The sequence below is a fragment of the Callithrix jacchus genome, chromosome 10 (assembly GCF_049354715.1).
Source record: "Callithrix jacchus isolate 240 chromosome 10, calJac240_pri, whole genome shotgun sequence".
Classification (NCBI taxonomy): Eukaryota; Metazoa; Chordata; class Mammalia; order Primates; family Cebidae; genus Callithrix; species Callithrix jacchus.
The window spans coordinates 131,089,584-131,116,457 of record NC_133511.1 but is presented as its reverse complement, the minus strand read 5'-3'; the positions used below and the strand labels follow the sequence as shown (position 1 = coordinate 131,116,457).

The window sequence follows — 26,874 nt, the reverse complement described above, 5'->3', positions numbered from 1 at the left end:
CCCCCTTCGCTCCAGGCCAGGGTGCCCCTTGGTCGGTGGGTGGGTGGGTGCGTGGGCCTACCCTGCAGTCTGAGGGAAGCCAGTTATGGGAAGAGGGGACTGGCCTCCCCCGCCCCCAAACAGACCCCCGGACAGACGCCAGCATCTACTTAGAATATTTATTTATCCTCTGACAAGACAAGACACAAAAAGTTACAACTTCTTAAAACTCTTCAAAAGAAAAAAATATAATTCTGTAAGCAGCAGCGGCGGCTTCCAAGGTTCAGAGGTGACGGGAGGGGCAGCTCCCAGGAACAACCGTGAACTGGGGGGCCCGGGCCTGGGCCCCAGGTAGTGTCACTGGGAAGGGGCCTCCGAGAAGGGCCCTGGTTTGGGGGACACAGCACCAGCACGATCACATGGCTGGGGTGGGGCAGGGAGAGCTTCGGCTCACAATAGGGATGGGCCCGGTGGGAGGACGGGGCTTCTGGAGTGTCGTCAAGGGCCTTATGCAGAGGCCCAGAGAGAAGGGTGGACCCTGAGGGGACTTGGGGCAGCCCTCCCTCCAGAGCGGGGAAGCACCCCCTCAGGCTCCACACTGGTCCCCATGCCCACCCTGCTACCTGGCCAATCCCAGGCCAGGGTGGAGGACTCAGAAGAGAGGCCAGGCTGGGTAAGTTCATTCCTGGACAGGGTCAACAGAGCCTGGGGCACACACAGCACACAGAGTGTCTGGGCAGGAAGGAGGGCAGCCCCCGGCAGCCCCATACCCAAGGGCCAGGCCAGCTCCCCACCACACACACACACACACACACTCACGCACACGCACACAGACCTCACAGTCTGGGCCCCAGCCTGGGGTGGGAGCCAAGGGGCTCACCAGAAAGTCCCACAGTGGGTAGGGGGCTTGACCTGAGACTCACACCCCAGGGCAACCCTCGCTTGGGATTCCTAGCTCAACATGGAGGGTCGGGGACCCCAGTCCTTCTGCAAGTCTGCCAGAGAGGCAGAGTCAGGTCCTGCAAGGCGACAAGAGCAGCTGGGGAAGGACGGAAGGGCTGGAGGGCTCCTTGGGCCCAGCAGGTTCAATAAATAGGTTTGTGCAGGGTCCCTGTGTGGACCAGGACGGCCATGGAGACTGGAGCCGGTATGGTCCAGCCTGTCCAGCCCAGGCCTGGAGCCCCCAGCCCAGAGACCAGCTCTGTCCCTGGGGGTGTTCAGGCCAGGGCAGGACTGGGCAGGGGCTGGATGGAGGAATGTAAAGATTTCTGCATTTTCTACATAAATAAGACATTGATCCCAATGGTGTGGGCAGCACCCACATGGACCCTGCACCCCACCCCCTGCTGCCCCTGCCGACAGGGAGGGCTGGGAAGACGTCTTCCCTTACTCTGTCCTGCACTGGTTGCCTGGCTCCGGCCCCACACTGGCCCTGCCCGGCTGGCTGGGGTGGAGCAGGCGCTGGCTCAGGCCTGGGGGGCCTGCAGCAGACCCAGCAGGGACTCTGCGATGCCCAGGAAGTAGACCACCTGTGCGATGCCGAAGAGGGGTGCGATGACCAGCGCGCGGCAGTAGGCGCCCTTCAGGAAGGCCGAGGGGCCCTCATGCCGCAGGATCTTCCTGTGGAGGAAGGAGGGGCTGGTCAGGCCGGTCTGCAGGCCCCCAGGCCCCCGAGTCCACCCGCCTCCAGGGAAGGAGGGTAGGGGCAGCCCTGAGCACAAGCAACACCCCCCTGGGGAAGGAGGCGCTGGACAGCCCAGTATACAGGCCTCCAGGCCCCCAGGTCCAACCGCCTGCCTCGAGAAAGGAAGGGAGGGTCAGCCCGTAAGCAGGCCCCCAGGCCCCACCTGCCCAGCAAGGGGTGGGTCAGCCCTGTGCACAAGCCATACCCTCTGAGGCAAAGGAGGGGAGGGTCAGCAGGTGCCCAGGCCCAACCTGGTAGGGGGCGGGGAGGGGAAGGAAAGGAGGGTCAGCTCAGTTTGCAGGCCCCCAGGCCCTACCCACTGGCTATGGGGAAGGAGAGGAGGGTCAGCCTGGTGTGCAGGTATGCAGGCCCCCAGGCCCCCGTCGTGGGACCTCCCTACCTGGCACAGTCCAGGAACCCGGTGTAGGTGTCCTCATTGACCCCCCGCTGAAGTGACTGGAGCCGAGTCTTCACCACTGCAAGGGGTGCTCGGGTCACTGCGTCTGGTCAAGGGCCTGCTCCCGCCCCAGCCCCAGCCAGGCATTGTCCCATGCACTAACCGTCACAGGGGTTGACGGCCACAGCAGCTGCACTCCCGGCCACACAGCCGGCCAAGAAGGACACATAGAAGGGCGACTTCTCCTCGGACGCCGGGCGGCCCAGCTGGTTCAGGTTGGCAAAGAGCGGGAAGTAGACCACGGAGAAGGGGACGTCCCTGTGAGGAGGGCAGAGGTGGTGGGGACAGGAGGCGGCAGGGTGGGCAGGCCAGCCCTCCCTCTACTCCCGCCTCGCACCCATCCCATGCCTCCTACCTGAGCAGCGTGGCCCCGAGTCCCTTGTAGAGACCAGCAATGCCGCGGCTCCGCAGCAGGTCTCTGGTCAGCTGGGTGGCCGTGGGCCGAGGGGCAGCTGGAGCCTCCACTGAGGGCTGGGCACCCCCCTGGGCTGAGAGCTGGCCCTGGGCAGCCAGAATCTTCCTCTGGGCGGCTGGGGAGAAAGGAGCTGCTGTCTCTTCTTCTGGGCAAAGTGGGCTGGGGACACACTCTGGCCCTCTGTGCCCTGCGCTCCCCCCACTGCCCCCTCACCGATGCGCCCTGCATCCTGCAGCTGGATCTTCAGCATCTCCATGGGCGTGGTCACGATCACCTGGCAGGTGCCAGCCCCGCAGCCCGCCAGCATCTCTTTAAGCAGGGTCAGCTTCTGCCTGTGGTAGGGATGGGGCCTCGGTGAGCAGCAAGACAAGCCTACCTGCCACCCTCTGGGCTGCCCACTGTGCCTGGCTGCAGAGGATGCTGGGAACCGTGGAGGCAGGCGCAGGCCTGTGGGAGGACAGCCTCCCTTCCTCCCACCTCCAGCCCTGCAGCAGCGGGCAGGGAGGAGCCTGATGGACAGATGGCCCCAAGGCAGGGGCCTGGGAAAGGCAGTGGGGCTGTCTCCAGGAAAGGAAAATGGGAACTTGGGGGTCGAGTGCCCCAAAAAGGGGCTGCAGCCCCCTCCAGGGATGGGGGAGCCGGTCAGTGCCCTCAAGCCCTCACTCACACGGGCAGCAGGCAGCGGCTGGGTGCCAAGGACAGCTGGGCCAGAGCCCCACTGATTTGGCATCTGCTCTGCTCCCCTGGTCAGGGAAAAGGAGGGAGCCTGCCCCACAAGGTCAAAGAAGCCCCAGGCAAGGGGGTGAAGACAGGCAGAGCCCCCATGTGGGGCCCAGCTGGCCAGGGGAACCCATCCTTTGTCTGAAGCCAAGGACCCCAGGCAGGCCCCTCACCCATCCTTAGAGAGCTGATGTCGGAAGAAGTCGTTGGCTGCCAGCTTGATGGCCTTCTCGGGGGTGACGAGGGTCAAGTTCACAGCGGCTCCTGTGGAGCAGGGGGTCACCTGGGGGACACGCTCGGTGGCCTGGGTGGGGAGGTGCTCTGCCAGGAATTGCCTCCTGGCTGGCAAAGCCCTGTGCCCGTCACTCCTGGCCACCATTTCCTGCCCTCTCACCCATATTTGGGCCTGGTGTGTGCCAGGCAGGGCCAGGCAGCACCTCTGGCTCAGGCTCTCCCACGCCCACTGCAGCTCCATCTGTCTCTGATTCTGGGCAGCGTCTTGCTGCTAAGGGCATGGGGGTACCCCTGATGCCTCCCTGAGGGGTTCTCCCTCCCTGGGTGGACAGAGGGTGCTTGTGCTGGCAGGGGACTGGGGCCGCGTGGTCTGGAGTGGGCCAGAGCTCGGGGGAGGCGGTGGAGAGCCTCATCACAGTGCCCTGAACTCAGGGCTGTAGAGCTTCTGCCAAATCCAGGCTGCAGACTGTGTCCTAAGCTGCTTTGCAGTCGTGGCCCCTACTCCCTCCCATCTCCAGCCAGACGGGTCCAGCCCGTCCCAGAAGGCAGAGGCGGCTGCCACCACCTCAGAGGAGGCAGACATGCCATGGGATCCCAGGCACCAGGCACTAAGCGGGGGCGGGGAGCTGCCTCGGCTCACCGGGGATCCAGTCCCCCCACACAGGCGCAGCCCCCACAGACACGTTCACGCTCACACGCCCTGCCCGAGCTGGCCGCCCTGCCCTGCCTCCCCCGCCCAGACTCTCGGGCGGTACCCGGGCCTGCCCGTCCCGTGCCAAGCCTCACCCCGGTACATGCCGAAGTAACCCTCAGAGCGGATGGTCTTGATAAGGCAGTCGGACCTGTGGCCAAGGGGACAGGGTGAGCTGGGGCGAGCCGGGGCCCAGGGCCCTGCACCGTCTAGGCTCACAGAAGAGGCCAAGCCCTCATCCCAGCCCTGAACCCGGTCCTGACCCACATGGGATCTCCCCCAGGCCCGCCTGCCTAACAGGGTGGGGGACAGGAGCAGGGCCCCTGCCTCTCGCACTGCCCTGCGCTGGCCCCACGCCCGGGCCTGCTGGAAACACTCACATGCTCGTGTACATGCGCTGGCCATTCTGCTGGTTCTGCAGCCTGGTCTTGGCCAGGTCGATGGGGAACACACAGGTGACCCCGATCAGCCCGGCGATGCCGCCATTGATGAGCTTGGCAGGCAGGCTGCGTGGATAGGGGGTGTCAGGACCAGCCTCCTCCACCAGGGATCAGGGTGGGGGTGGGGCGTGCAGCCAGAACTGGAATCTGACCTGATCTGCTTATCAGCCATTGAACTCAATCGCACGCAGGTGGGAGCTGAAGAGGTGGATGCCAGGCGGGGTCGGGGCGGAGTCAGAGGCAAGAAGGCCTGGAGAGGGTGGGACCAAGGGGGCTGGGGGAAGGTGGCAGTGCTCCACCTTCAGGGGAGTTTCCAGGTGTCAGCCCCCCTACTTTTGTCCTGGAGGAAGAGATGGGAACGAGTGAGGGTGGGGCCCCCCGAAGATAACCCTCCCCCAGCCTCCCTCTCACACGGGGCCCCTCACCCACCACCCCAGGCTGGAGCTGTCACTGTGTCCTGAGGGTGCAGCAATGGGAGGCACCTGCTGCCCAGTCCCATGCCCACCTCTGGAACCCTGGCTTCCCTGCAATTCCCCCCCTCCACCAACCGCCAGCGTCCTCCCAGCCAGCCTCACACGCACGCTCACGCTTGGGCTCACGTGCACCCCGGGCCAGCTCCGGCTTTTAAAGGGCCAGGCGCCCCTGGGGGCAGTGCCAGGGGCCAGCATGCCCACCAGAGCACCTCAACCTGGACAGCTGTGGTGACTGTTCCCACATCCTTCAGCACAGATGGACGCAGCCGGCACCTGTCCCCTTCTCGCTAGGGGCTGGGATCCCGGGCGCCCTAAAGCGCCCCCCACACCTGGGCTCAGCCACCCCAGGTACAGCGACTCCCACAGCAGCTTGACCCTGCGCCTGCAGAGCTCCTCCCTGAGGAGAGGCCCACAGCCCCCACACCCAGCCCCTGCCCACCTTCCTCCCCGCCACATCCCTGAGAAGCTTCACTCGCAGACACATAGAAGCCAATGATGGGACCCCTGGAAGCCTTGCAGGGGAATGACTGGCCTCCTGAGGCCCCCTGTGGTTGGCACCCCCACCCACTACAGGGGAGGGGAGACCAGGCCTCTCCCACTAAGGGGCAGGGCTGGGGAGCCACAGCCAGACTCAGGGGCCTTTCCCCCTCCCGAGGCCCCCCAGAGGCCAGCTGTTTTGGGCACCGGCAGCGCCACGGCCCAGGGCCACAAGGCTGGCTCACATCCGCAGTTCACCAGGGACTCGTGACCTTCACCTCGGCTTTCCAGGGCTGGCCCATCCGCCACCTACCCCCGACACGCCACCTGCCCGCTGGTCCTGCTCGCCCCAGGCACTCGCTCTGGACGGCTGCTCCACACTCCAGCCGGCACTCACACCGGAGGGGAAGCTGCGGGGGTGGATGCGAGGGGCCGCAGGGATTGGCCATGGGGCGGGGTGGGGCGGGCCTGGGGGGGGCTACTTTCTCTTTCACTTTGGGCGAGCAGAGGCGTTCTGCAGCCTTGAGAGGAGGGATGAGCTGGGGCAGGTCTGGCTCAGGCTGACCTGACACGGCCAGGCCACCGACAGGGACCTCAGCCGTGGCCACCACAACCCCAGCACGCATGGGTTCCTGTCTGCTGCCTGGGGGTTGAACCCTAGGGCATTTCCTGGCCTGGATCTGTCTAGGGCTGGTACCCTGAGGATGAGGCTTTCTCAGGTACAGGGTACCCTATATGTACCTGGACGGGGAATTTCAGTGCTGTGGGGCAGAGATGGGCTGACACCCACTCGTGTCTGTGGAATCTGCTAAGGCAGATGCATGTCAGGGAGGCCTCATGCTGGGGCACAAAAAAAAAAGGCTTGCTGTCTACAGGGAAGGGCTGGGTGAGTTCCAAAGGCCACTGGTGCCACCACAGGCCCCGCTCACTTGGCAGGTCCAGAGGGCATGGGAGCTGGCATGCCCAGGGCCCTCTGCCCCTCTGCGTGTCCGGCTCAGGGCTTCACCGCCAAGAGACCTGCCTCTCTCCGCTTCAGTCTGTGGTGACAAGCCAACCTCTGAACTTGGACCTGATCCCTCCCAGCCCCCGGACACCCCACTCTTCAGGTGCAGACTGGCCACAACTCTCTCGGCTGCCCTGGCCCTTCATCTCCGCTCTAGTCAGGCTGGGGACCTACCCTGGCCCCCCGGGGGCTGAGAAACCCGCTCCCTTCTGGGAGCCTATCTCCAGTTGGCGGCGAGGGGCACCTGCATGAAGGAGGCAGTCCTGGGAGTCAGGCTGACAAAGGTGGGGAGGGGCCATTTGTCCCAGGAAGAGAGGCAGGCCTGGGCCCGCACATCACCCAGTGCAGCGGAGAGGAGCTTCTGGGTGGGGGGTGATGACAGTGAGGGGCTCTGCGTGGGGAGGAACCGGCAGGAGTTCCCTCTGAACGCCTAGCCCCGCTTTCTCTGTCCTCACTCCGCAGTTCCTACCCGGGCTTAGGAGACAGCTGGCCAGGGCCCTCCCCCGGCACTGACGTTGCCATAGAAACCCTGCAGCCAGCCCCAGCCAGGCCCCAGGGCTGTGAGTCCTCACGGTCCCCCCTTCACAGTCACGTACTGAGACCACAGGCCAGCCAGGGAGAAAGCAGGAGAGCAGAGACCACCCCACGGGAGGATACCGTTGCTTCCGGATCTGCGGGAGTAAAATCTTCCACCTAAGAAGCCGCCAGGCTCCTCCTACCCCCAAGAAAGGCAATGGGGGTGAGGCTCCGAGTCTGGGACTGGGACTGGCCGCCGGCTCCCCATTCAATCTCCCGCCGACCCCGTCCTCTTGGGGCGGCGCTTTCTAGCCTGCTGGCCGGAGGGTCCCGAAAGGGGTCTCCAACTGCGCGGAGCCCCGGCCAGGGGACAAAGGAGAAGCGGGCTGGGGACGGCTCCCTCCGCTCGGAGGCCGGCTCAGGCCCCCGCCCCACTGTCGGGGCTCAGCCGACCGCGCTGTCCTCTGCCTGGCCGCGCACGTGTCCACAGAGGTCCGGTGAAATCCCACGTGTGCGCCCCACACAGCCCGGCCTCCTCTCCTTGCGCCCGGGCCGCGGGCACCCACCCTCGGGGACACGTGTGTGCGGGGAGCGCGCCGGCACGGTCGGGGCCGAGCACGGCCTCTCACGCCCGGGCAGCAGCGGATCGGGGCATCGGCTGGTCCAGGACCCGCGCCCCAGGCCACGCTGTCCAGGCAGCTGTCACCTCCCCAGGCCGCCGCGGCACCGCTCGGATGGGCGTAGCGGAAGGGAGCCGCGGGGCGGACACTCACCGCGCTCGCCGCCGCCGCCACTGCGCTCGCCTCCCCGCCGCGCCGCGCGCTCCGCCAGCACCTCGGCGGGGAGGCGCGTCCGCTCGGCGCCGCGCGCGCTCCGCCCTTCGGCCTCCGCCGGGCTTCGGCTCCCCTTGCCGGCGGCCGAGAGTACTGCGCCAACCAGGCCAACGCCCCGCGCCAACCCTCCCCAGCCCCCTGCCCCAGGAAGGTGGCAGTTCTGCGCGCAGAGGCCAGGCTGCATGACCCCAAGGTCCTTCCTTGGTTTCCAGGCCTCAGGCCCCTACAGGGACAAGGACCCGCGGGGCGAGGGCAGGTGGCAGAGCACCGGTGGATAAGGGCGTCCTGGGGGAGGCATGGTCTCCAGGGCAGAACAGGTGCTCCGTGGAAACGCCGGGGCCAGCGCAGAGGGCCAGTGGGCAGGTGGAAGCACAAGTCGCCCTGCCGAAAAGCGACTTTGTATCCAAAGCAGCCCACCTGGAGCCAGGCGCCTGCAATCTCAGCACTTGGGGAGGCCAAGGCGGGCAGATCACTTGAGGTCAGAAGTTCGAGACTGGCCTGGCCAACATAGTAAACCCCCATCTCTACTAAAAACACAAAACTTAGCCAGGCATGCTGGCAAGTGCCCCTAGCCTAAGGTACTCGGGAGGCTGAAGCAGGAGAATCGCTTGAACCTGGGAGGCAGGGGTTGCAGTGTGCCGAGATCAGGCCACTGCACTCCAGCCTGGGAGACAGGCTCTGTCTCAAAAGAAAAACGAAGTAGCCCATTTGGGCTACCTTGTAGCACGGGTCCTCTCTCCCAGGAAGATCAGGACCCACAGGAGGCCCCAGGCACAGTGGAAGGGGACAGGACCAGGCTGTGGGGCATGTGTTCAGGCAGGGCTCCCTCCTAGCAGGGCTGGGCCTCTGATGACCCTGCCAACCCGCTCCCTGCCCTCCAGTGCTTTCTCCATCCAACAAATCAAGCTCTGAAACAGCAAATCAAACAGTGCAGGTTTGATGTGCACGGAGAACCCCGACCCCAAACATTGGAGAGGCCTGAAGGTGGGGGCTCTGCCCATCCTCTGGGAAAAGTCCAGGCCAGCCGGAAGTCTGTGGGGCCTAGGCCTGGGCAGGCTCTGAGGGCTGTGGGGCCGACGAGCCAGGCACCTCGGGGTCCTTGGGGGCCAAGCCCGTGCGCTGGATGCTGTCCTGGTACTTGCGGCGGCCAAGCTCCAAGACCGCCCGGACCTCTTCAGCCAGGTCCTGCCGGTCACTCTGCTCCAGGGCCTGCACCAGGTGCCCCACAGCTCCCGGGTGCCCAGCCTGACGCTCAGCCCAGGAGAAGAGCATGTGACGGATCTGCCCGTCCAGATCATCCCTGTGGGCAGAGGACGGGGACAGAGGGAGTCCTGCCCACCTGCCCAGTTCCCCCACCATGCTCTGCCTCAGAGTGTCGGGGAGTTCCCTGCTGCCTGGGCCAACCTTGGCCAGATGGTTCCTTTCCAGCCTGGTGTTTGCCCTTCCCCCACCTCCTCTGGAAGAAACAGGCCCGCCAGGCAGCATCAGGGGGGCCCTCCAGACAGCCAGTGGAAGCCTCACCGGAACTCGTGCCGGATGCGCTGCAGCTCTCGGTAGGACACGCCCAGGTGCAGGGCCACGGCCGGCCAGTCCGGACCCAAGCGCCCAGCCACGCTCAGGAGGTTGCTCTGCGTCAGAAAGCCGGTCTCAGCATCTCCCAGGTTCAGGGGCGCCAAGGAGAGGCCAGCCCCTCGCCGTGGCCCTTCGGACCCCCGAAGCCTCTGTTGGAAGGAGAAAGAGCAGAAAACCCTGGGCTCTGCCCCAGACTCCACCACGTGCCCCTGGGCTCCGCCCCGGGCCTCAGTCCTGCCCCCACCCCTCCACTGTCCCTCAGTCCCACCGGTAGCTTGATGGGCAGAGTGGCCATCCACAGGGCGTCTGCACCCTTCCTCTGCCGGGCAGCCTCCGCCTCCTCGGGCACCTGCACGGGCACTGCGCCACGGTAGAAGGACACCTGAGGGGGCATTGAATGGGGTTCAGAGCTCGGCCCTGTGCCCAGGCAGCCTGGGGGGCCCACCCCCTTGCCCACCTGGCCCCGCACAGCCTGAGCCTCCCGATCCAGGGTGGTGGTCACGTACACCTCCTTCACATTCTTCAGGTGTGAGTAGAAGACAAAGCAGATTCTGCCCTCCACACAGTCAGGGCGGTCTAGGGGATGGGGTGGTGGGACGGGGCTGAGCAGGGGACACAGGGAGGACAGCAGGGCTCCCTCTCCAGGACGGGGAGGCCCTACCAGCATCCACGTCAATGCCTCGCTCGAAGGCCGCAAAGAACTCCTCGCCCTCGAACATCTCCACCGTGTCGGAGGGCTCCGGGCCACGGTAGCGCTCCAGCAGCCGCCGAAGGGTGGCGTCCACCTGCAGGCACGCTGTGTAGCTCGGTAGCCAAAACCCGGCACCCCAGCCCTCCGGCCACCGCCCTGAGCCCCCGAGCCCATGTCCCCACCTTGTTTCGGGGCAGGCACTGCAGCAGGACCTGCTCAGGGTCCCGGCGCCGCTGCAGGGCGATGAGGTTCACACGGTGCAGCCGCAGCCGCTCCCAGGCCTTCCGAGCCAGGCCTCCCACGCAGTTCTTGGTGGTGTACCAGAGCCAGTACCTAGGAGGGCGGGGGGTGAGGGAGGCTGTAAAGACGGGGAGGGGGCTGAGGAAGCTGGGGGCACTGACTGTGGGTAACCCCGGATCTGTGCGCCGAGGAAGAAGAGCTCAGCAGGTCCCCAGCATGATTAGTGCCTGGAGAATATCTCAGTTTATGGTGTTACTGCTCAGTCATTTCCTTTATATAATCCTTTATATATAATCACGTATCAATTTAGAGTCGGAACAATTAGTGCTTGAAGAGTATCTTACTACCCAGTTATTTCTCTCTATCTGTACAATTATATCTTAGATCATAGAGGAAAGCCTAGAGCAGACACAGCGCAGAGCATGATTTAAGGGAAAACAGTTATGCCAGGACAAGAACCCATGGCCCAGGCGGCAGCGTTCAGTATCGTAGATACCCGCTGTGTGGCAGGCTTGGGGCGAGAGCCACTGCTCCTGGTAAAGGCGCTGTAGGACCTTGCTCCAGTTCTTGTGGGAGGCCGCCCTCAGACCGGCAATCCACCCCGGTGACTGTGAACTCTATCAGCTCTAGCTACTGCGCTGCTCAGAGCAACCTCCTAGAGAGATCACTGCAAGCTGCCAGCAGGTGTCTGTGGACCTTGTCAGCTCTGTTGCTGCTCAAGGCGTCCTCCTATAGAATTCCTCAGAAGTAGCCTGCCCCAGACAAGAGATACTGCGCGCTGCACTCCTCACTGCGCACGGCCCCCTTCCTTGCCCAGGTGACCTAATGGGGGTGGACCCCTCGTTTACTGCCCATGTGATTGTCTTGACCTTATCACTGTCTTTAAGATGACCTCACTCACTACCCTTCCCGCTATCTGGTACCCAGTAAATCCTGGACATTTGCCGCCTCGCCTGTCTCCGCTCATAGGTGGCATGGCCTCTGAGCCCAGCTGCTCTTTTCCAGTTCTTCTGTGCCCTGTCTCTTTATTTCACGGATCCTGCGCCTCGGCACAACACAAGGGACACCCCACGACCCTGTACAACTGACCAGGAGAAGTGTGTGACCTGGAAGCGCGCGTACAGGTGGGTGAGCTCCAGGACCACCTGAGCTGTGATGTCATCCCAGGTGGCTGCAGGAGGGGCCCAGTACAACAGGTGCAGACGGGAGCGGTCCAGACTGAGGCCTGGGGATGGGAGGGGCAGCAGGCTCAGGGCTCCCGGCTGGAGATCTCCACCCTATGGCGAGAGGCCCAGGTGTGCCCCATGGCCGGCTCTCACCTGTGACACCAGAGGGCAGAGGCAGCTGCACGGTGACAGGTCGGAGGAAGCTGGGGGGGCCGCTCTGTGCGAGGCACAGCAGTGGGCTCACTGCGGCCTCAGGCTCTCCCAGGAGGGCTCGCAGCTCTTGGCCAGCCACGCGCACCACCTGTGGTGGACGGGCCCCTGAGCACCTGCCTGTGGGCCAGGTGCTGCCTGCCACCCTTGGTGCTCCCCTGGCCGTACCTGCATGGAGACTCTACGAGGCTCCTCAGTGGCCCCAGCGGGGAAGATGACCTTGACCCCAGGATGACCTGAGGAGCACAGCAGTGTCCCCTCTGGTGGCACCAGGCAGGCGTTGGACACGGGGCGGGAGACCACAAGGAACCAGGAGAAGTGGGGCACCTGGCAGTGAGCCCAGAGCCGCTGGGACAGGCGAGGTGGATGGTCAGAGGAGCCAGGGTCAAGGCACGGCGAGCCGGGGACAGGAAGGACCGGGTCCAGGGCAGATGGGGTGGGGTGGAAGGTGCCAGGGCGAGGCTCTGGGCAGGGGTGCATGGCACAGGGCAGCAGCTCCCCACCCGCCACTGGCAGGCCTGGGCGGCCCTCACCTTGGGTGCCTCTTCCTCCAGGAAGGTCTCAAGGTCACTCCAGCTGCTGTCATTCCGGGTCCTGACCACGACCTCACGGCAGCGCCAGGCCCGTGGGGGCGTGAAGAGCAGCCACAGGCCCACATCCTGCCAGGAAAGGGCGGTGTGAGGGCGGGGGCCAGGGCTGGGTTCGCACACCCCTGCCACACCACCCCTCACCAGACCCTGGCCGTGCCTGCTGGAAGGCCACCCCGTGGGGCTGCAGCTCCAGCACATAGCTGAGCAGGGCATCATGAGGGCCCAGGGGGACGAGGCCCGGCTCTGGCAGCAACACCCGATAGCGGACGGTGATGGGGGTAATGGTGGCCCCCGCTGGGAACTGCAGGCGGACGCCACAGGCCAGGGTCACGGAGCAGCCTCCAGGGGTCACAGGAAAGCTGAGTGAGGAAGGAGCGCGCATCGGGTCAGACCCACAAGGGCCTACGTGTCAAGAGCCTGGACTCAGGAACTCTGGAGGAGGCGTCGGAGGCGCCAGGGTGACGGGCAGACAGACACCCCTGCAGCCCCCTCGCCCCGCCCCGTACCTGTCCAAATCTGAGGTCAGGAATAGCCTGGGCATTTCTGGAACGAGGGCTGCCCCTGCGGAGGGTGAAACATGTGGCTAGGACACTGAGGAGACCACGTCCGGTCCCGGGGCTGCCCCTCTAGCTCCAGGCCTACCTGGGGAACTTGGGGCGTCTGGCAAGGCCTCGCCCAAGGGGTTCCCCTGCAGGCGCACAAAGGGGGCATCCAGCAGCTCAGGGGGCAGGTCCCGGAGCCGGTTGTCCCTCAGGTCGAGCCGGGTGAGGAGCGGGAGGCGGGCCAGGCTGGCTGGCACAGAGGCCAGGAGGTTGCTGTGCACGACAAGGAGCCGCAAGGACCGCAGCCCCGCTGTGGGCAGGTGCTGGCTTAGCTCAGTTCCAGCGCGGCCCGAGACGCTGAGACACTCCTGCTGCCGCCCCCAGAGCAGCCGTGTCAGACTCGCCTCCACAGCTGGGCTCGGAGAACCTCCCACGAAGCCGCTCAGGGAGTCTCAAAGGCCAGGGAGGTGCAAGGACTCTTGGGGTAGCTGTGGACCCAGCCTGTGGGTGCAGAGGCCCTGCCGAGGGGCAGTGTGCCAGGATATGGCAGCTACTCACCCAGGGAGGCCGGGAGGCTCTGCAGTCGGTTGGAGGCCAGGTTGAGTTCAAGGAGGTTGCCCAGGCCTCCAATCTCAGGAGGCAGTGTGTCCAGAAGGTTCTGAGAGAGATCGAGGCGCTGCAGGGTGGACAGGGCCCCCAGAGCTGGGGGCAGCATCTGCAGGCGGTTGTGTGTGACGGCGAGGAAGGTGAGGGCGGGGAGGGTCCCCAGAGCCTCAGGCAGCTCGGAGAGGCAGTTGTGAGACAGCAAGAGGGCACCCAGACCTCGCATCCGCAGGATACAGGCTGGCAGCGTCTCCAGGCTGTTGAAGCTCAGGTCCAGGTGGGCCAGATGGGCCAGGCCGCGCAAACCAGCAGGTAGGGTGGTCAGGGCGCCCCGGAGACAGGCGCCGAGTGTGTCCCGGCGTTGCCCTCCTGGGAAGGGGGGAGGTGGAGGTGGCCCTCAGAGCCAGGGTCCCAGGTCCCAGATCAACCCTGCCAGCCAGAGAAACAGCTGCTCAAGAGGCACCGACCTCCCACCCCCACCCCAGACAGACAGGGACAGACAGAAACACTGGAGAGGCTGCTGCAGATGGAAGAAGTGGGGATGGAGACCACCAGCTCATCTCAGCTGGCACCATCACCCACACCCTTCCCCACAACAGACACCCTTCCAGCCCTCACCCCACTCACTGCACTGCGGTCTGCAAGAGACCCCCCGAGGGGCGGCTTGGTGGTCTGGGACCAGGGCCCAGCCGGCCTCACAGTGGGGGTGGGAGTCGCCGAGGATGGGGATGGGGCTGGGGCTGGAGAGGGCCAAGAGCAGAACAGTTCACACCTGGGAGGCCGCGAGAGGCAGCCTGGAGCTGGGGTTGGGACTGGGGCTTTTCTTTGAGGACCAAGCAGCAGAGGCAGGGCAGAGTGAAAGGTGGAGACAGGGCGGGGAATGGGTGGAGCTCACCTTTGAGGACCAGGGAGCGGAGGCGGGACAGACTCCGAGGCACCTGGGCCAGGGTGGCCTCCAGCAGCTGAGGGTCCTCGTGAGTGCTCAGACGCAGGAACTCCACCTGCAGCAGCTGAAAGGGCTGCTGGACACACAGGCGAAGCAGGCAGTGGCAGCCCCCGGGGGACAGGTCCAAGCTCAGCCGGTTGCCGCCCAGGAAAGGCAGCGCCCTGGACCCTGCACCCGCAGCCTCCAAAGCATCTTCTGCACCCGCAGCCTCCAAAGCATCTTCTGCAGCCGCTGCCACTGCCTCCAGCTCTGGCCCCTCCACTGCTGCAAACATCACCCACCAACTGTCCTTGGAGGCCAGACATGTCCCAGCACGCAGGCAGGCCTGTCCAGGCAGGGCCTGGGGAAGCTGCAGAGGCAAGGGGAGGGGTGAGCGGGAGCCCTCCTCTCTTTGGGGAAACAGGGACTCTGGCTGGAGTGGGGAGCTCTTGAGCCATCGGGGCCTGGGGTGGAGAGTGGGGGAGACCTCATGGGCACCCTGCATCCCCGAGGCCTGGGCATCACTGGAAAGAGGGTTGGGAAGTGGGACTGCCAGGGCGAAAAGCAGCACCAGGCAGGAGGCCTGTCGGCAGCAGAGAGGAGGGAGGGAGGCTTCCGTCCTGGTCCTAGAAGTCTGACCCACGGACGCCTGGAGCTGGGAGGTCACTGAGGCTGTCCCCCGGGTCTGGGAATGAACCCCCCTTTGGTTTCATCAGCTTTGCCAGGTGGTTTCATCAGCTTTTGCCTCTACCGCGGGGGTGACTACACCCGGAGTCAGGGAAGGCACTGCAAGGGCGAGGGCCTGAGGCCAGGACCCCCAATTCATGAGCCCTGGGGCAACGCTCTCCGCCCTTTCCAGTTGGGTCCGCTGGGCAGGGTGGCAGCGCACTGCCGGCTCAGATGGCGTCGGGGATGGGAACGGTCCCGGTCCCCGAAGCAAACGGACCGGGATTGTTCTGTGCGCGCTTGGCGCGGGGGAAACCGCCGCGCGTTACTGGGCGGGCGGAGACCGGAGACCCCGCCCCGTCGGAGGCCTCCGGGCTCCTCCCCGACCCGCCTTCCCTCCGCCTGTTCCCGCCCAGGAGAAGGTCGCCATCCGTCCATCTGCCGCGCCGCCCGCGCAGCTGCGCTCGGGTTCCCGTTAGTCAGCGGGTTGGAGCCGTCCAGCTTCCCCCGTCCGGAAGGCCCGCGGCGCGGGTGACGGGGGTACTCTTGCCGCCGCCCCGCACCCACCCCTGCCAGAAGCCAGAACAACTGCAGTGCCCTTCCCCAAACAGCCCCTACGGCCTCCTCCGGGAAGCCGGCCGGGACCTCCCCTCTGGGCCCGCAGAGACCCTTCCCTTCGAGCCATCACTCTGGGCCCGAAGCCCTGGCAGTGATCCTCCCTCAGGGCAGGAGGCTCTGACAGATCCGATATGGCCCGAGTCTCCGTAGCTGCTGTGTGTCAAAGCCAAGAACCGGAAACCTGCTCTGTCCGCCCTCCCCAACCCGGCATCCCCGGCTGCCTGGCCCGGCAGAGAAAGTAGCAAACACCAGCGACGCCTGCGTCTTTACTCAGGTCGCACAGCCTCCTCCTTCCCAGCTACGGCCATCCCTCCCTCTGGGGTGCGCAGGTCTCTTCCAGGCTTCCCTGCTTCCATGCTCACCAGCCCCTTTCACGTAGGTGCCGGAGGGATCGTTTTAAAAACCAACCACAGGCCGGGCACGGTGCCTCACGCCTGTAACCTCAGCATTTTGTGAGGCCGAGGTGGGCGGATCACCTGAGATCAGGAGTTCAAGACAAGCCTGCCCAACATGGTGAAACCCATCTCTTTATACTAAAGAGAAAAATCAGCCAGGTCTGGTGGCTCATGCCTGTAGTCCCAGCTACTCAGAGGCTGAGGAGGCAGAGGCCGTGGTGAACTGAGATCGCACCACTGCACTCCAGCCTGGACAACAGAGAGAGACTCCCTCTAACAAGATAAATTTAAAAATAGGATGGGCGCGGTGGCTCACACCCGTAATCCCAGCACTTTGGGAGGCTGAGGTGGGTGGATCACCTGTCGTCAAGAGTTCGAGACCAACCTGGCCAACATGGTGAAACCCCATCTCAAATCTCTGCTTCTACTAAAAATACAAAACTTAGCCAGGGATGGTGGCTCACACCTGTAACTTCAGCTACTCAGGAGGCTGAGGCAGAATCGCTTGAACCAGGGAGGTGGAGGTTGCGGTGAGCCAAGACTGCACCACTGCTCCGGCCTGGGTGACAGAGCGAGACTCCATCTCAAAAATAATAATAAAAGTAGTAAAAGGCCAGGCACAGTGGCTCACGCCTGTAATCCCAGCATTCTGGGAGGCTGAGGCAGGCAGATCACGAGGTCAGGAGTTTGAGACCAGTCTGGCCAATATGGTGAAACCCTGTCTCTACTAAAAATACAAAAGTAGCTGGGTGTGGTGGTGCACTCCTATAACCACAGCTACTCGGGAGGCTGAGGCAGGAGAATCGCTTGAACCAGGGAGGTGGAGATTGCCATGAGCCGAGATTGTGCCATCGTACTCCAGCCTGAACAAAAAGAGTGGAACTCCCTCTCAAAAAAAAAAAAAATTAGCCAGGTGTGGTGGTGGACGTCTGTAATCCCAGGTACCTGGGTTGGCGGGGAGGCTGAGGCAGAAGAATCACTTGAACCTGGGAGGTGGAAGTTGCAGTGAGCTGAGACCTCAGATCACACCACTGTACTCCAGCCTGGGTGACAGAGCGAGACTCCCGTCTGCAAAAAAAAAAAAAAAAAAATCCACTTGTAGGTCACAGTGGCTCACACCAGTAATCCTACCACTTTGAGCCACCAAGGCAGGAGGACTGCTTAAGGCCAGAAGTTTGAGACCAGCCTGAGAAACACAACAAGGCTCCATCTCTACAAAAGATTAAATTACAGGCCAGGCACAGTGGCACAGGCTGTAATCCCAGCACTGTGGGAGGCCGAGACGGGTGGATCACCTGAGGTCAGGAGTTGGAGAGCAGCCTGGATGACATGGCAAGATCCTGTCTCAAAAAAATATATATATACATGTAAAAATTATAAAAAATAAAAATTGACTTGTAATTGCTGCTCATCCAAGTGTAAATTCTGGGCAGCCTGCATCTGTGCTCCCAGGTCGCAATCCTCAAGCCTGGCCCACGTAAACATCTCTCTACTTACATTAGACTTTGGGACTTCCATTTAGGTAGATACTTGAAATTTGAAAATAAGCTGCATGAAAGAGACCAGACAAAAAGCAAAATACCGTATGATTTCACTCTTATCTGAAGGGTGTTCTCGTCAGAATCATGGGAACGGAAAGTAGAATGGTGGTTATCAAGGGCTGGGGGAGCAGGGAACAGGAATTTAATGGGTACAGAGTTTGTTTGGGATAAAAAAAAAAAAGTGAGAAGGGGCCAGGCACAGTGGCTTGTGCCTGTTATTCCAGCACTTTGGGAGGCTAAGGCGGGCAGATCACCTGAGGTCAGGAGGTTAAGACCAGACTAGACAACATGGTGAAACCCTGTCTCTACTAAAAATACAAAAATTAGGCAGGTGTGGTGGTAGATGCTTGTAGGCCCAGCTACTAGGGAGGCTGAGGCAGGCAAACTGCTTGAACCCTGGAGGCGGAGGTTGCAGTGAGCAAAGATCACGCCACTGCACTCCAGCTTGGACAATAGTGAGACTACTCAAAAAAAAAAAAAAAAAAAAGTTGGTATGGACGGTGGCACACCAATGTGAAGGGACCGGCTTAAGACACTGAATGGCTTCCCTTTGTAATTACATAAGTCCCATGCTGGCCAGGCATGGTGGCTCACACCTGTAACCCCAGCACTTTAGGAGGCCCAGGTGGGAGGATCACTTGAGCCCAATGTTGGGCAACCTCGTCTCTACCAAAAACACAAAAAATGTTGGCCGGGTGTGGTGGCTGAGGTGGGAGGACTACCTGAACGGCAGTTGAGGCTGCAGTGAGCTGTGATCGAGCCACTGCACTCCAGCCTGGGCGACAGAATGGGGCCCCGTCTCAAAAATTAAAAAATCCCATTGTTCCCAAGGTGGTTTCCCGCCTTTACCCCAGATGTGTGACTCTGAGCAAGAAAACCTTTCTGTACCCAACTTCCTCATCTACAAAGGGGTAATGAGGCCACTGAAGGCGACTGTGAAGTTCGAGTTCCAGTGCTTGATGGAACAAACCCCACTGTTGTTTGAGCTCCACTCGAGCTGGCGCTGCCTGCGTGGCACCTCAGGTATCCGCATCTGACCCCGGATATTGGCAGGGTCGGCTCCTTTTCATATTTTAGCTCAAGGACACTGCCATGTGCAAGCTTTCTCAGGCTGCCCAGACCAATTCCCTCTCTGTCCCTGTCCCTCGGATCGCTTCCTTCATTCGCTTCCTGTGTCCTCGCACACGAACTCAGTCCTTAGGAGGCAGGGCCAACCCTGTTCCCTCCCAGGACCCCAGGGTGTAGCAGGGTCCCTGATGCGCTGAGGTCCACATGGACACCGAGGTCAGTTCTGGGCCGAAGCGGCCGGCGCAGGGGCTGCCTACGCCTCCCAGGGGTGCGTGGCGACGCCGCCTCACGACATTCTCCTGGCCTCGCATGGCGGGGGCGGCCTCCCAGGTGGGGAGGCCGAGGCGCTGGCTCACCTCACTGAGCCCGGCTGGACATGGGACAACGGGTCGCCGCGGCCTGGGAATCACCAAAGATTCGGGGCGAGCTTATGGCCAGCAGCCTCTGCCCGGGCCCACGTGCAGTTCCGCGTAGGGCGGTGGCGCAGGCCACTTCCGGAAGCGGTGTACCATGGGACTTGTGGTTCGGGGGCAAAGGATACGTCCCCGGCGTGGGGGCCGCGCTGCATGTTGGGAGCTGTAGGCGTCGTGTGGCATGATGGGAGCCCCCGGTACAGAAGACAGATGCCGTCCCCTTGGGCTTGCTTGGCCCATCGCCCCACGAGTTTTGGGGGACATTCGCCCCACGCTATAAGAGCAGCCAGTTTCGGAACTACTACCCTTCGCCTTTGCCGCAGAAACTGCCTGAGAGAATAGGGAAGCGGGTGGGGGGGGGGTCAATGGTTTCTCCGTCGTCGTCATTGGCTGAGCGCCTCTTGACGTCACTCTTATGCGCCTCATGCGTCGCCGCGCGTGGGTCCCAGAGGCTTCTGGGTAGCGGTTTACCCCCGCCCCTTGCGTTGGCGCCTTCCTTTTCCTCCCTGACGCCGCCGAGTTCGCACGCGTGAGGCCGCCGCCGCTGCAGACGCCGCCGCGTGAGTGTGGGGGCCGGGCCCGGGGTGCGGGCTGGGGCTGGGGATGCGGGGCCGTTGGGCTGCGGGGGTGGGCGGCGGGCTGCGGGGCGGGGTTTTTCTGCGGCAGAGGCCTACGGGCCCAGCCACGCGCAACCTCGCCCGGGGCCCCGGGGTGGGCAGGCTGGAGGCCGCCGGGGTAACTCCGCCGTGGCGCCCTCTCCGTCCGCCTCAGGATGCGCTACGTCGCCTCCTACCTGCTGGCTGCCCTCGGGGGCAACCCTTCCCCGAGCGCCAAGGACATCAAGAAGATCCTGGACAGCGTCGGCATCGAGGCGGACGACGACCGGCTCAACAAGGTAGCTGCCGCCCCTGCCCCGCAGCCGTCGCGTGGCGCGTGGCCCGTACCGGGGGGGTCCTTCGGCCTGATCCGGCCTCATGCTGGAGGGTCCGGGGAGCGGCTGGTGCCAGTCCAGTTGGTGATTTATTGGGTAGAGAAGTAACCAGGGCGGGGGCCGGACGCGGTGCCTCAGGCCGGTAATCCCTGCACTCTGGGAGGCCGAGGCGGGCGGATCACCCGAGGTCAGGAGGGGTTCGAGACCATCCTGGTGAAACCCCCATCTCTACTAAAATGCAAACGTTAATCGGGTGTGGTGGTGGGCGCTTGTGATCCCAGCTGCTTGGCCGGCTGAGGCAGGAGACTCCAGCCGGGGTGATGGAGCAAGACTGTCTCAAAAGGAAAAAAAAGAAAAAAAAAAAAAGCAAGGCGGGTATGAGGCAAGGTCGGGACTAACGAGCTTTGGAAATTCAATACAGGTGAGATGCATGAGATTGCTTAAAAAACAGGCAGGCCGGGTGCGTGGCTCCCCCAGCACTTCGGGGGCCAATGCGGGTGGCTTATTGGAGCTCAGGCGTTCCACGCTAGCCTGGAAAACATCTCAAGACCGGGCCTCCTCGAAAGGTTAAAAAGAAGAAATTTCTATACTCAGAACCAACAATTAGAAATTAGTCAATGGTTCGAATCTGTAGCCCCAGTTATTCAGGAGGCTGAGGCGGGAGGATCATTGGAGTCTGGGAGGTCCAGGCTGCAGTGAGTAGTGATCACGCTACTGCAGTCCCACAGAGCCAGGTGCGGTGGCTCATCCTGCAGTCCCAGGCTGATGGAAGACTCACTTGAGGCCGGGATCCCATCAGTGCACTCCAGCCTGAAGTCAAAGCCAGTTTCAGTGCTGCCTTATTTTGCCCACGTTTAAGACAGATATGAATAGTCAGCGTATGCGGTGAGATGGTGTGTCCTCTCAGCGTTGAGTCTGAGAATGCTGCATTCCGTTTATCGTTGCACCACTTAACCAGCAAGGCTGGTGGCTCCCTTAGGGCAGCGCAGGTCCAGAAACTCCAGCGCGTATTCCCACGTGGTGTACCCAGTCCTGCTGTGACTCTGGAAGGGATCGGTAAGGCCAGGGCTGCAGTTGCACATTTCTCGTAGCAGCTGGGCGATTGTCTTCTCCAGGTTATCAGCGAGCTGAACGGAAAGAACATTGAGGACGTGATTGCCCAGGGTGAGTTTCTCTAGAGATGTTCGTTTTCATGGTCCATCCTAATCCCTGCTGGTCAGCCTGTGGCCTGCCAGGTTTCGCTTGTGGACCAGAGCACCCTAGAAGCCTCACCCAAGGAGTGAGCAGGGCTTCAGTGGGCTCACGGCATGGGCGCTTCTAGACACGCCAGGCGCAGGGCAGCAGGGGCACATGCTCTTACTGGACTTTCAGGTGGCCCTGAGGCCGTTTCCTAGGATTCCTCCGAAGCTTGGGATCTGGAGAACTGGGTTCACGTAAACGGTTCCACCCCGTGCTTTCTGTGAAGGGGTTGCCGGTGGGGACTAGGTGCCAGGGGTGACCACAGGCTTCTTGCCTCTTGGGCAGATGGTTTTCTGTTAACATCAGCTGAGCTGGTGGGACTTGTTTGGAAGTTGAGCTGTTGGGACAGCTGTTGCTGTCCTCTGCATATGACCAGGACAGGGCCAGCTCAGGAAACGGGCCAAGCCATGAGCACATCGCTGTGGCTGGAGATCTGGACGCTGTGGCAGCTTATTCATTCCCTACCTGCCCATAAACATGTTTGTCCAGTGGACCTCGGAGGGTGGAGGTGGGGAAAGTGGGGAGGTGGGCAGTGTCGCCTGATTCCTAGAAGGCGAGTCCCTGGGTAGGAAAGGTAGGAAAGAGAAGTCCCTGACAGTGAATGTTGAGGAGTGGCTGGGAAGGGAGGGTTCTGGAAGAACGGGAGGCACTGGAACCATATGGTGGGGCCCAGGTATGTTGGGCACTCTGTGCCATGCCTGGTTCCATCTAGCTTGTGTGTGGAACAGCCTCCCAGGCTGGGCAGCTGCTCTGATCTCGGCTTCTCTCTGTTTTCTGTAGGTATTGGCAAGCTTGCCAGCGTACCTGCTGGTGGGGCTGTGGCCATCTCTGCTGCCCCAGGCTCTGCAGCTCCTGCTGCTGGTTCCGCCCCCGCTGCCGGTAAGTGGGGGGCTTGGTGAGTGGGCAGAGGGCTGAGGCTCAGACTGTTGCTGTCGTGGGGTCTTCACTACTGTGGGAACTGGCCTGGCACTCGGGCAGTGCTCACCATGCTCTCTTTTCCACAGCAGAGGAGAAGAAAGATGAGAAGAAGGAGGAGTCTGAAGAATCAGACGATGACATGGGATTTGGCCTCTTTGATTAAACTGCTGCTCCCTTGCAAATAAAGCCTTTTTACACGTCTCTCAAGTATCCCATGAGCAGTTTGTCACAAGGTCGCCTGAGCACAGGTTCCCATCACGGGCGGCAGGTGTGCGGCACAAGCGTGGGTCACGCGGTTTTGGGGAAGGGTCTCTGGTGCAGGATGAGCAGGGGCTGGGGGGGCTGGGCATCACAGCTGCCAGGGGCCCATTCCTGTGGGCCTTAAACAGTGTCCAGGCTCCTGAGTACACCCGGAAAATTGCTAACAGGCTGGGCACAGTAGCTCGTGCCCATAATCCCAGCACTTGGGAGGCCGAAGAGGGAAGGTCACTTGAGGCAGGAGTTTGAGACCAACCATCTCTAAAAAACTAACCGGGCTTGGTGGTGTGTACCTGCAGTCCCAACTGTGAGAAGTTGAGGGGAAAGGGTCACTTGCCCAGGAGGTTGGAGTTACAGTGGGCCGGCATGGTGCCGCGGCACTCCGGCCGAGCTGCAGAAACACTGCTGTGGAACGGCAGAGAAGCTGATCTGAAACGGAGTCTGGGTAATCAGGGCTCTGTCCTTGTGTGGCTTGGTGCCCAGCCTTGCAAGGCCAGGATTGGTAGCCCCGGGCTTCACAAATGGATGCAGGAAGGGAGCCCAGCTTGGGGGCGGCAGCGCCTCTGGCTTCCCCTGCGGGGTCATGGCTCTGCCGTAATGCCCTGAGCACCTTGGGCAATCACTTAGTTCCTCCGGGCTTGTTTTTCTGCTGTTCCTGAGCCAACCCCTGCCTTACTGGGCAGATGTGCTCAGGGCTTGTGGGCCGTGACCACAGAGCCACGTGCCCACCGAACTGAGTCCTTTGGGGTAGGCCTGCCCTCCCCCCACAGGCTGTGGCCTAGAATATGGGGCTAAGGACAGAGGCCATCACCGTCCCCTCTCAGCCTCTCTGCCCTCCTGGCCCTACTCTGTACAAACTCTCCTGGGCCTCAGAGTCTTTGCCCACCAGTGTAGGCACCCCAGGAGATGATCTGCCCCTTCTACCCCGGGCTTGGGAGCAGCAGCCCATGGACTGGCTTTGGTGTGTGCACCTGCTACGTGAGCACTTCAGTTCTGGGAGGGTAAATGGGATCTAACAAGACAGCTGGAGTGGCTGGAGGTGCCTCCCTCAGATGGGGAGCCAAGACCTGGAGGAAGGCAGAGTCCCCAGAGGGGAGGGAATGGGGGTTGTGGGGGGAGCCAGGGAGCCACAGAGGGTCCTGAAATGGAGGGGGACCCAAAATGCTTTTATTTTTGAGATCAAGTTTCACTCTTGTTGCCCAGGCTGGCATGCAAAGGCACAGTCTTGGCTCACTGCAACCTCTGCCGCCCAGGTTCAAGTGATTCTACTGCCTCAGCCTCCCAAGTGGCTGGGATTACAGGTGCCTGCCACCACTCCTGGCTAGTTTTTTGTGTTTTTAGTAGAGGTGAGGTTTTGAACTCCTGACCTCAGGTGATCCGCCCATCTCAGCCTCCCAAAGTGCTGGGATCACAGGCGTGAGCCACCATGTCCAGCCCCAAAATGCTTTTAAAACATTCCATCTCAGGACCTTCTCCATGAGTTGCTGATCCCAAACCCAAGGTGGAAGGGGCAGGCCATCTCCTGGGGTACCTGTATTCCCAGCACTTGGGGAGGCCCAGGCAGGTGGATCACCTGAGGTCACGGGATCAGGACGAGCCTGGCTAGGGTGCCAAAAACCCCATCTCCATTAAAAATACAAAAATCTCACGCCTGTAATGCCAGCACTTTGGGAGGCTGAGGCGGGTGGATCACGAGGTCGAGAGGTTGAGACCATCCCGGTCAACATGGTGAAACCCCGTCTCTACTAAAAATACAAAAAATTAGCTGTGCATGGTGGTGCGTGCCTGTAATCCCAGCTACTCAGGAGGCTGAGGCAGGAGAATTGCCTGAACCCAGGAGGCGGAGGTTGTGGTGAGCTGAGATTGCGCCATTGCACTCCAGCCTGGGTGACAAGAGCGAAACTCCATCTCAAAAAAAAAAAATTTTTCCCCCGCAGATCATGACATATTTTCCAGAGATGCCTTTTTTTTTTTCTTTTTGAGATGGAGAGTCTTGCTCCAACCTCCTCCCAAGTAGCAGGAATTAACAGGCATGTGCACCGCGGCTGGCTAATTTTTGTACCTGGGATTACAGACACGCACCACTGTACCTGGCAAATTTTTTGTGTGTTTTTGGTAGAGACGGGGTTTCACGATGTTGGCCAGGCTGGTCTCAAACCCCTGACCTCAGGTGATCCACCCACCTCGGCCTCCCAAAGTGCTCAGATTATGGGTGTGAGCCACCGTCCCTGGCCTGGCTAGTGTGCAGTGGCTCAATCTCTGCTCACTGCAACCTCTGCCGCCCAGGTTCAAGCAAATCTCATGCCTCAGTTTCTCAAGTAGCTAGAATTACAGGCATGCACCACCACACCCCACTAATTTTTGTATTTTTTAGTAGAGACCAGGTTTCACCATGTTGACCAGGTTGGTCTCAAACTCCTGGCCTCAAATGATCCACCTGCCTCAGCCTCCCAAAGTGGTGGGATTACAGGCGTGAGCCACTGAGACCGCCTTACGTGTGTGTGTGTGTGTGTGTGTGTGTGTGTATTTTTTTGAGATAGCGTTTCACTCTTGTTGCCCAGGTTGGAGTGCAGTGGTGTGACCTTGGCTCACAGCAACCTCCACCTCCCGGGTTCAAGTGATTCTCCTGCCTCAGCCTCCTGAGTAGCTGAGATTACAGGCACCTTCCACCCTGCACAGCTGATGTTTGATGTTTTGTATTTAGTAGAGATAAGGTTTCACCGAGTTGATCAGACCCGTCTGGAACTCCTGACCTCAGGTGATCGACCCACCTCAGCCTCCCAAAGTGCTGGGATTGTAGGCATGCACCGCTGCACCCGGTGTATATTTTATTTTTTATTTTATCTTTTGAGTCAGAGTCTCCCTTCGTCGCCCAGGTTGGAGTGCAATGGTGCCATCTCTGCTCACCACAGCCTTGACCTCCCGGGCTCAAGTGATCCTCCCACGTCAGCCTCCAGAGTAGCTGGGACTACAGCTGCGCTCCACCACAGCCAACTAATTTTTGTATCTTTTTGTAGAGATGTGGTTTCACCCGCTGCTGCGGTGGCTCACGCCTATAATCCCAACACTTTGGGAGGCCGAGGCGGGTGGATCACGAGGTCAAGAGATCGAGACCATCCTGGTCAACGTGGTGAAACCCCATCTCTACTAAAAATACAAAAAATTAGCTGGGCACGGTGGGGTGTGCCTGTAATCCCAGCTACTCAGGAGGCTGAGGCAGGAGAATTGCCTGAACCCAGGAGGCGGAGGTTGCGGTGAGCCGAGATCGCGCCATTGTACTCCAGCCTGGGTAACAGGAGCCAAACTGTGTCTCAAAAAACAAAAGAAAAGCAGACTTATGAGTAAAGCCAGGTGAGGAGTGGAGGAGGCTAGAACGTGCATAGTAGGGGTGGGGCAGCAGAGGAGGAAGCAGAGAAATGACCGCAGCAGGGTGCAGCTAGGGAGTGCAGGGGAGCAGTGCTCCGTAGAAGGGGGCAGGGGTGAGGCTGGGGCACTGGTGGCCCAGGCTCAGGAAAGGGCCCCCTGCAGGAGTGGACCTAGGGTTCAGGGTGCATTCCTCACAGTTCCAGCCTTGGACCCTGAAGGGAGAGGGCCTGTGTCTGTTGCCTGGAGATCATGGGAATGGGGCGTGACACGGCCTGGGGTTTCTCATCTGGCCCCCCCTTGGAGCTTGTGCTGCTGGTGGGGTGCTCCCAGCCCCAGCCAGGATTCCGGGAAGGACTGCCTAGTTTCTGGCTCCTGAGCCTCCCAGGGGCCTGGAGGGAGGAATGTGTACCCAAAACAGCCTGACGCAGCTGTGGAAACGGGAGCAGAGGTCTCCCTGTGCTGGGGCAGCCACACCCATCAAGGCAACAGCACCTCAGATGGGGCTAAGGCCCAAACCCTGACCTCTCCCGGCGTCTCCTGGAGCAGGTGTGGAGGGAAGGATCCTCAGTCCCTGGCCTCCCCGTCGGCGGTTGCCCTGACGAGTCCTGGACTTCCATCCCTGCTTCACTGCATCCTAAGCCCTGCCTCCAGCAGGATTGCCCCAATCCAGTCACGGGGGCCTCCTGACACCCCAGGCAAGCCCCACCCCCCACACCGCAGCCAGAGATTTGGAAGAGGCCCCACGTGCAGAGAAAGGTAACAGTGCAGGAAGGCCTCGCGCCTGAACACAGCTGTAAACTGTTCGGCGTCGCATTTGAAGAGCTCCTGGATGGCTGTACTGTTACCGATGACGGTCGTTTGGTTTTTGAGACAGGGTCTCACCGTCACCGGGGCTGGAGCGCAGTGGCACGATCAGGACTCACTGCCATTCAGCCCAGTCTCAACCGATCCTCCAACCTCAGCTCCTGACGAGCTGAGACTACAGGTGCGCGCACCACTC

The 26,874-nt window shown here is 61.8% G+C and overlaps 4 protein-coding genes and 1 non-coding gene across 51 annotated transcripts; 3 read left to right on the top strand and 2 right to left on the bottom strand.

Moving 5' to 3' along the window:
• Nucleotides 1-144: 144 nt before the first annotated feature.
• Nucleotides 145-7,921, bottom strand: SLC25A22 (solute carrier family 25 member 22). 30 transcript variants are annotated; one of them, XM_078341842.1, is made up of 12 exons: nt 7,863-7,921; nt 7,170-7,244; nt 5,884-5,980; nt 4,773-4,960; nt 4,561-4,686; nt 4,276-4,331; nt 3,429-3,559; nt 2,749-2,867; nt 2,476-2,650; nt 2,224-2,378; nt 2,064-2,139; nt 145-1,599 (listed from the first exon to the last, which is right to left on the bottom strand). In XM_078341842.1, exons 5-12 carry the CDS (start codon nt 4,583-4,585, stop codon nt 1,446-1,448), a joined length of 891 nt encoding a protein of 296 aa, XP_078197968.1. In that variant the 5' UTR covers nt 4,586-4,686; nt 4,773-4,960; nt 5,884-5,980; nt 7,170-7,244; nt 7,863-7,921; the 3' UTR covers nt 145-1,445. The 30 variants fall into 30 exon arrangements, with proteins under 30 accessions (XP_078197968.1, XP_035119758.1, XP_078197970.1 ...); XM_035263867.3 differs by having other exon boundaries at nt 3,429-3,519; XM_078341844.1 differs by lacking the exon at nt 5,884-5,980.
• PANO1 (proapoptotic nucleolar protein 1) lies at nt 7,111-8,254 on the top strand. The gene is given in 4 exon segments (XM_009008784.4): nt 7,111-7,682; nt 7,685-7,763; nt 7,765-7,815; nt 7,817-8,254. Coding segments are annotated over 4 exon segments (798 nt in total). The 5' UTR covers nt 7,111-7,306; the 3' UTR covers nt 8,109-8,254.
• A 589-nt stretch (nt 8,255-8,843) lies between these two features.
• PIDD1 (p53-induced death domain protein 1) lies at nt 8,844-19,239 on the bottom strand. Of its 15 annotated transcripts, none has more exons than XM_078341829.1 (17): nt 19,106-19,239; nt 17,086-17,208; nt 14,432-14,831; nt 13,492-13,965; nt 13,034-13,243; nt 12,898-12,952; nt 12,549-12,750; nt 12,335-12,460; nt 11,970-12,149; nt 11,745-11,892; nt 11,515-11,650; nt 10,368-10,518; nt 10,156-10,279; nt 9,952-10,070; nt 9,763-9,876; nt 9,444-9,643; nt 8,844-9,222 (listed from the first exon to the last, which is right to left on the bottom strand). In XM_078341829.1, exons 4-17 carry the CDS (start codon nt 13,760-13,762, stop codon nt 8,964-8,966), a joined length of 2,295 nt encoding a protein of 764 aa, XP_078197955.1. In that variant the 5' UTR covers nt 13,763-13,965; nt 14,432-14,831; nt 17,086-17,208; nt 19,106-19,239; the 3' UTR covers nt 8,844-8,963. The 15 variants fall into 15 exon arrangements, 12 of the variants coding, with proteins under 12 accessions (XP_078197955.1, XP_035119752.3, XP_078197954.1 ...); XM_035263861.3 differs by having other exon boundaries at nt 13,492-13,905; XM_078341828.1 differs by having other exon boundaries at nt 9,763-10,070.
• Nucleotides 19,240-19,657: 418 nt separating this feature from the next.
• Nucleotides 19,658-22,451, top strand: RPLP2 (ribosomal protein lateral stalk subunit P2). Of its 4 annotated transcripts, none has more exons than XM_009008752.5 (5): nt 19,658-19,722; nt 19,934-20,057; nt 21,209-21,257; nt 22,113-22,211; nt 22,340-22,451. In XM_009008752.5, the coding sequence occupies exons 2-5, from the start codon at nt 19,935-19,937 to the stop codon at nt 22,411-22,413; spliced, it is 345 nt and encodes a 114-aa protein (XP_009007000.1). In that variant the 5' UTR covers nt 19,658-19,722; nt 19,934; the 3' UTR covers nt 22,414-22,451. The 4 variants fall into 4 exon arrangements, with proteins under 4 accessions (XP_009007000.1, XP_002755726.1, XP_035119755.1 ...); XM_002755680.7 differs by having other exon boundaries at nt 22,337-22,451; XM_035263864.3 differs by having other exon boundaries at nt 21,188-21,257.
• On the top strand, nt 21,287-21,420 carry LOC118146010 (small nucleolar RNA SNORA52). Its single transcript, XR_004731480.1, has one exon. It is a non-coding gene; the product is annotated as a small nucleolar RNA SNORA52 (small nucleolar RNA).
• Nucleotides 22,452-26,874: the final 4,423 nt, after the last annotated feature.

Bases quoted from the DNA above. Each gene is read 5' to 3' on its own strand.
- SLC25A22 (XM_054241270.2), bottom strand. From the start codon at position 4,792: ATGGCTGATAAGCAGATCAG. The intron at 4,332-4,560 runs GTGAGTGTTTCC...CCTTGGCCACAG, and splicing joins CAGCGCATGTACACGAGCAT to GTCCGACTGCCTTATCAAGA. The intron at 3,520-4,275 runs GTGAGGCTTGGC...CCTGCTCCACAG, and splicing joins TTACTTCGGCATGTACCGGG to GAGCCGCTGTGAACTTGACC.
- PIDD1 (XM_078341821.1), bottom strand. From the start codon at position 14,966: ATGCAGGGTGCCCATGAGGTCTCCCCCACTCTCCACCCCAGGCCCCGA. The intron at 10,519-11,514 runs GTCAGTTGTACA...CCGCCCTCCTAG, and splicing joins CAGGTCACACACTTCTCCTG to GTACTGGCTCTGGTACACCA. The intron at 9,644-9,762 runs GTGGGACTGAGG...TCCTTCCAACAG, and splicing joins CTCTGCCCATCAAGCTACCG to AGGCTTCGGGGGTCCGAAGG.
- RPLP2 (XM_017978396.4), top strand. From the start codon at position 19,935: ATGCGCTACGTCGCCTCCTACCTGCTGGCTGCCCTCGGGGGCAACCCT. The intron at 21,258-22,112 runs GTGAGTTTCTCT...TGTTTTCTGTAG, and splicing joins TGAGGACGTGATTGCCCAGG to GTATTGGCAAGCTTGCCAGC. The intron at 22,212-22,336 runs GTAAGTGGGGGG...TCTTTTCCACAG, and splicing joins TGGTTCCGCCCCCGCTGCCG to CAGAGGAGAAGAAAGATGAG.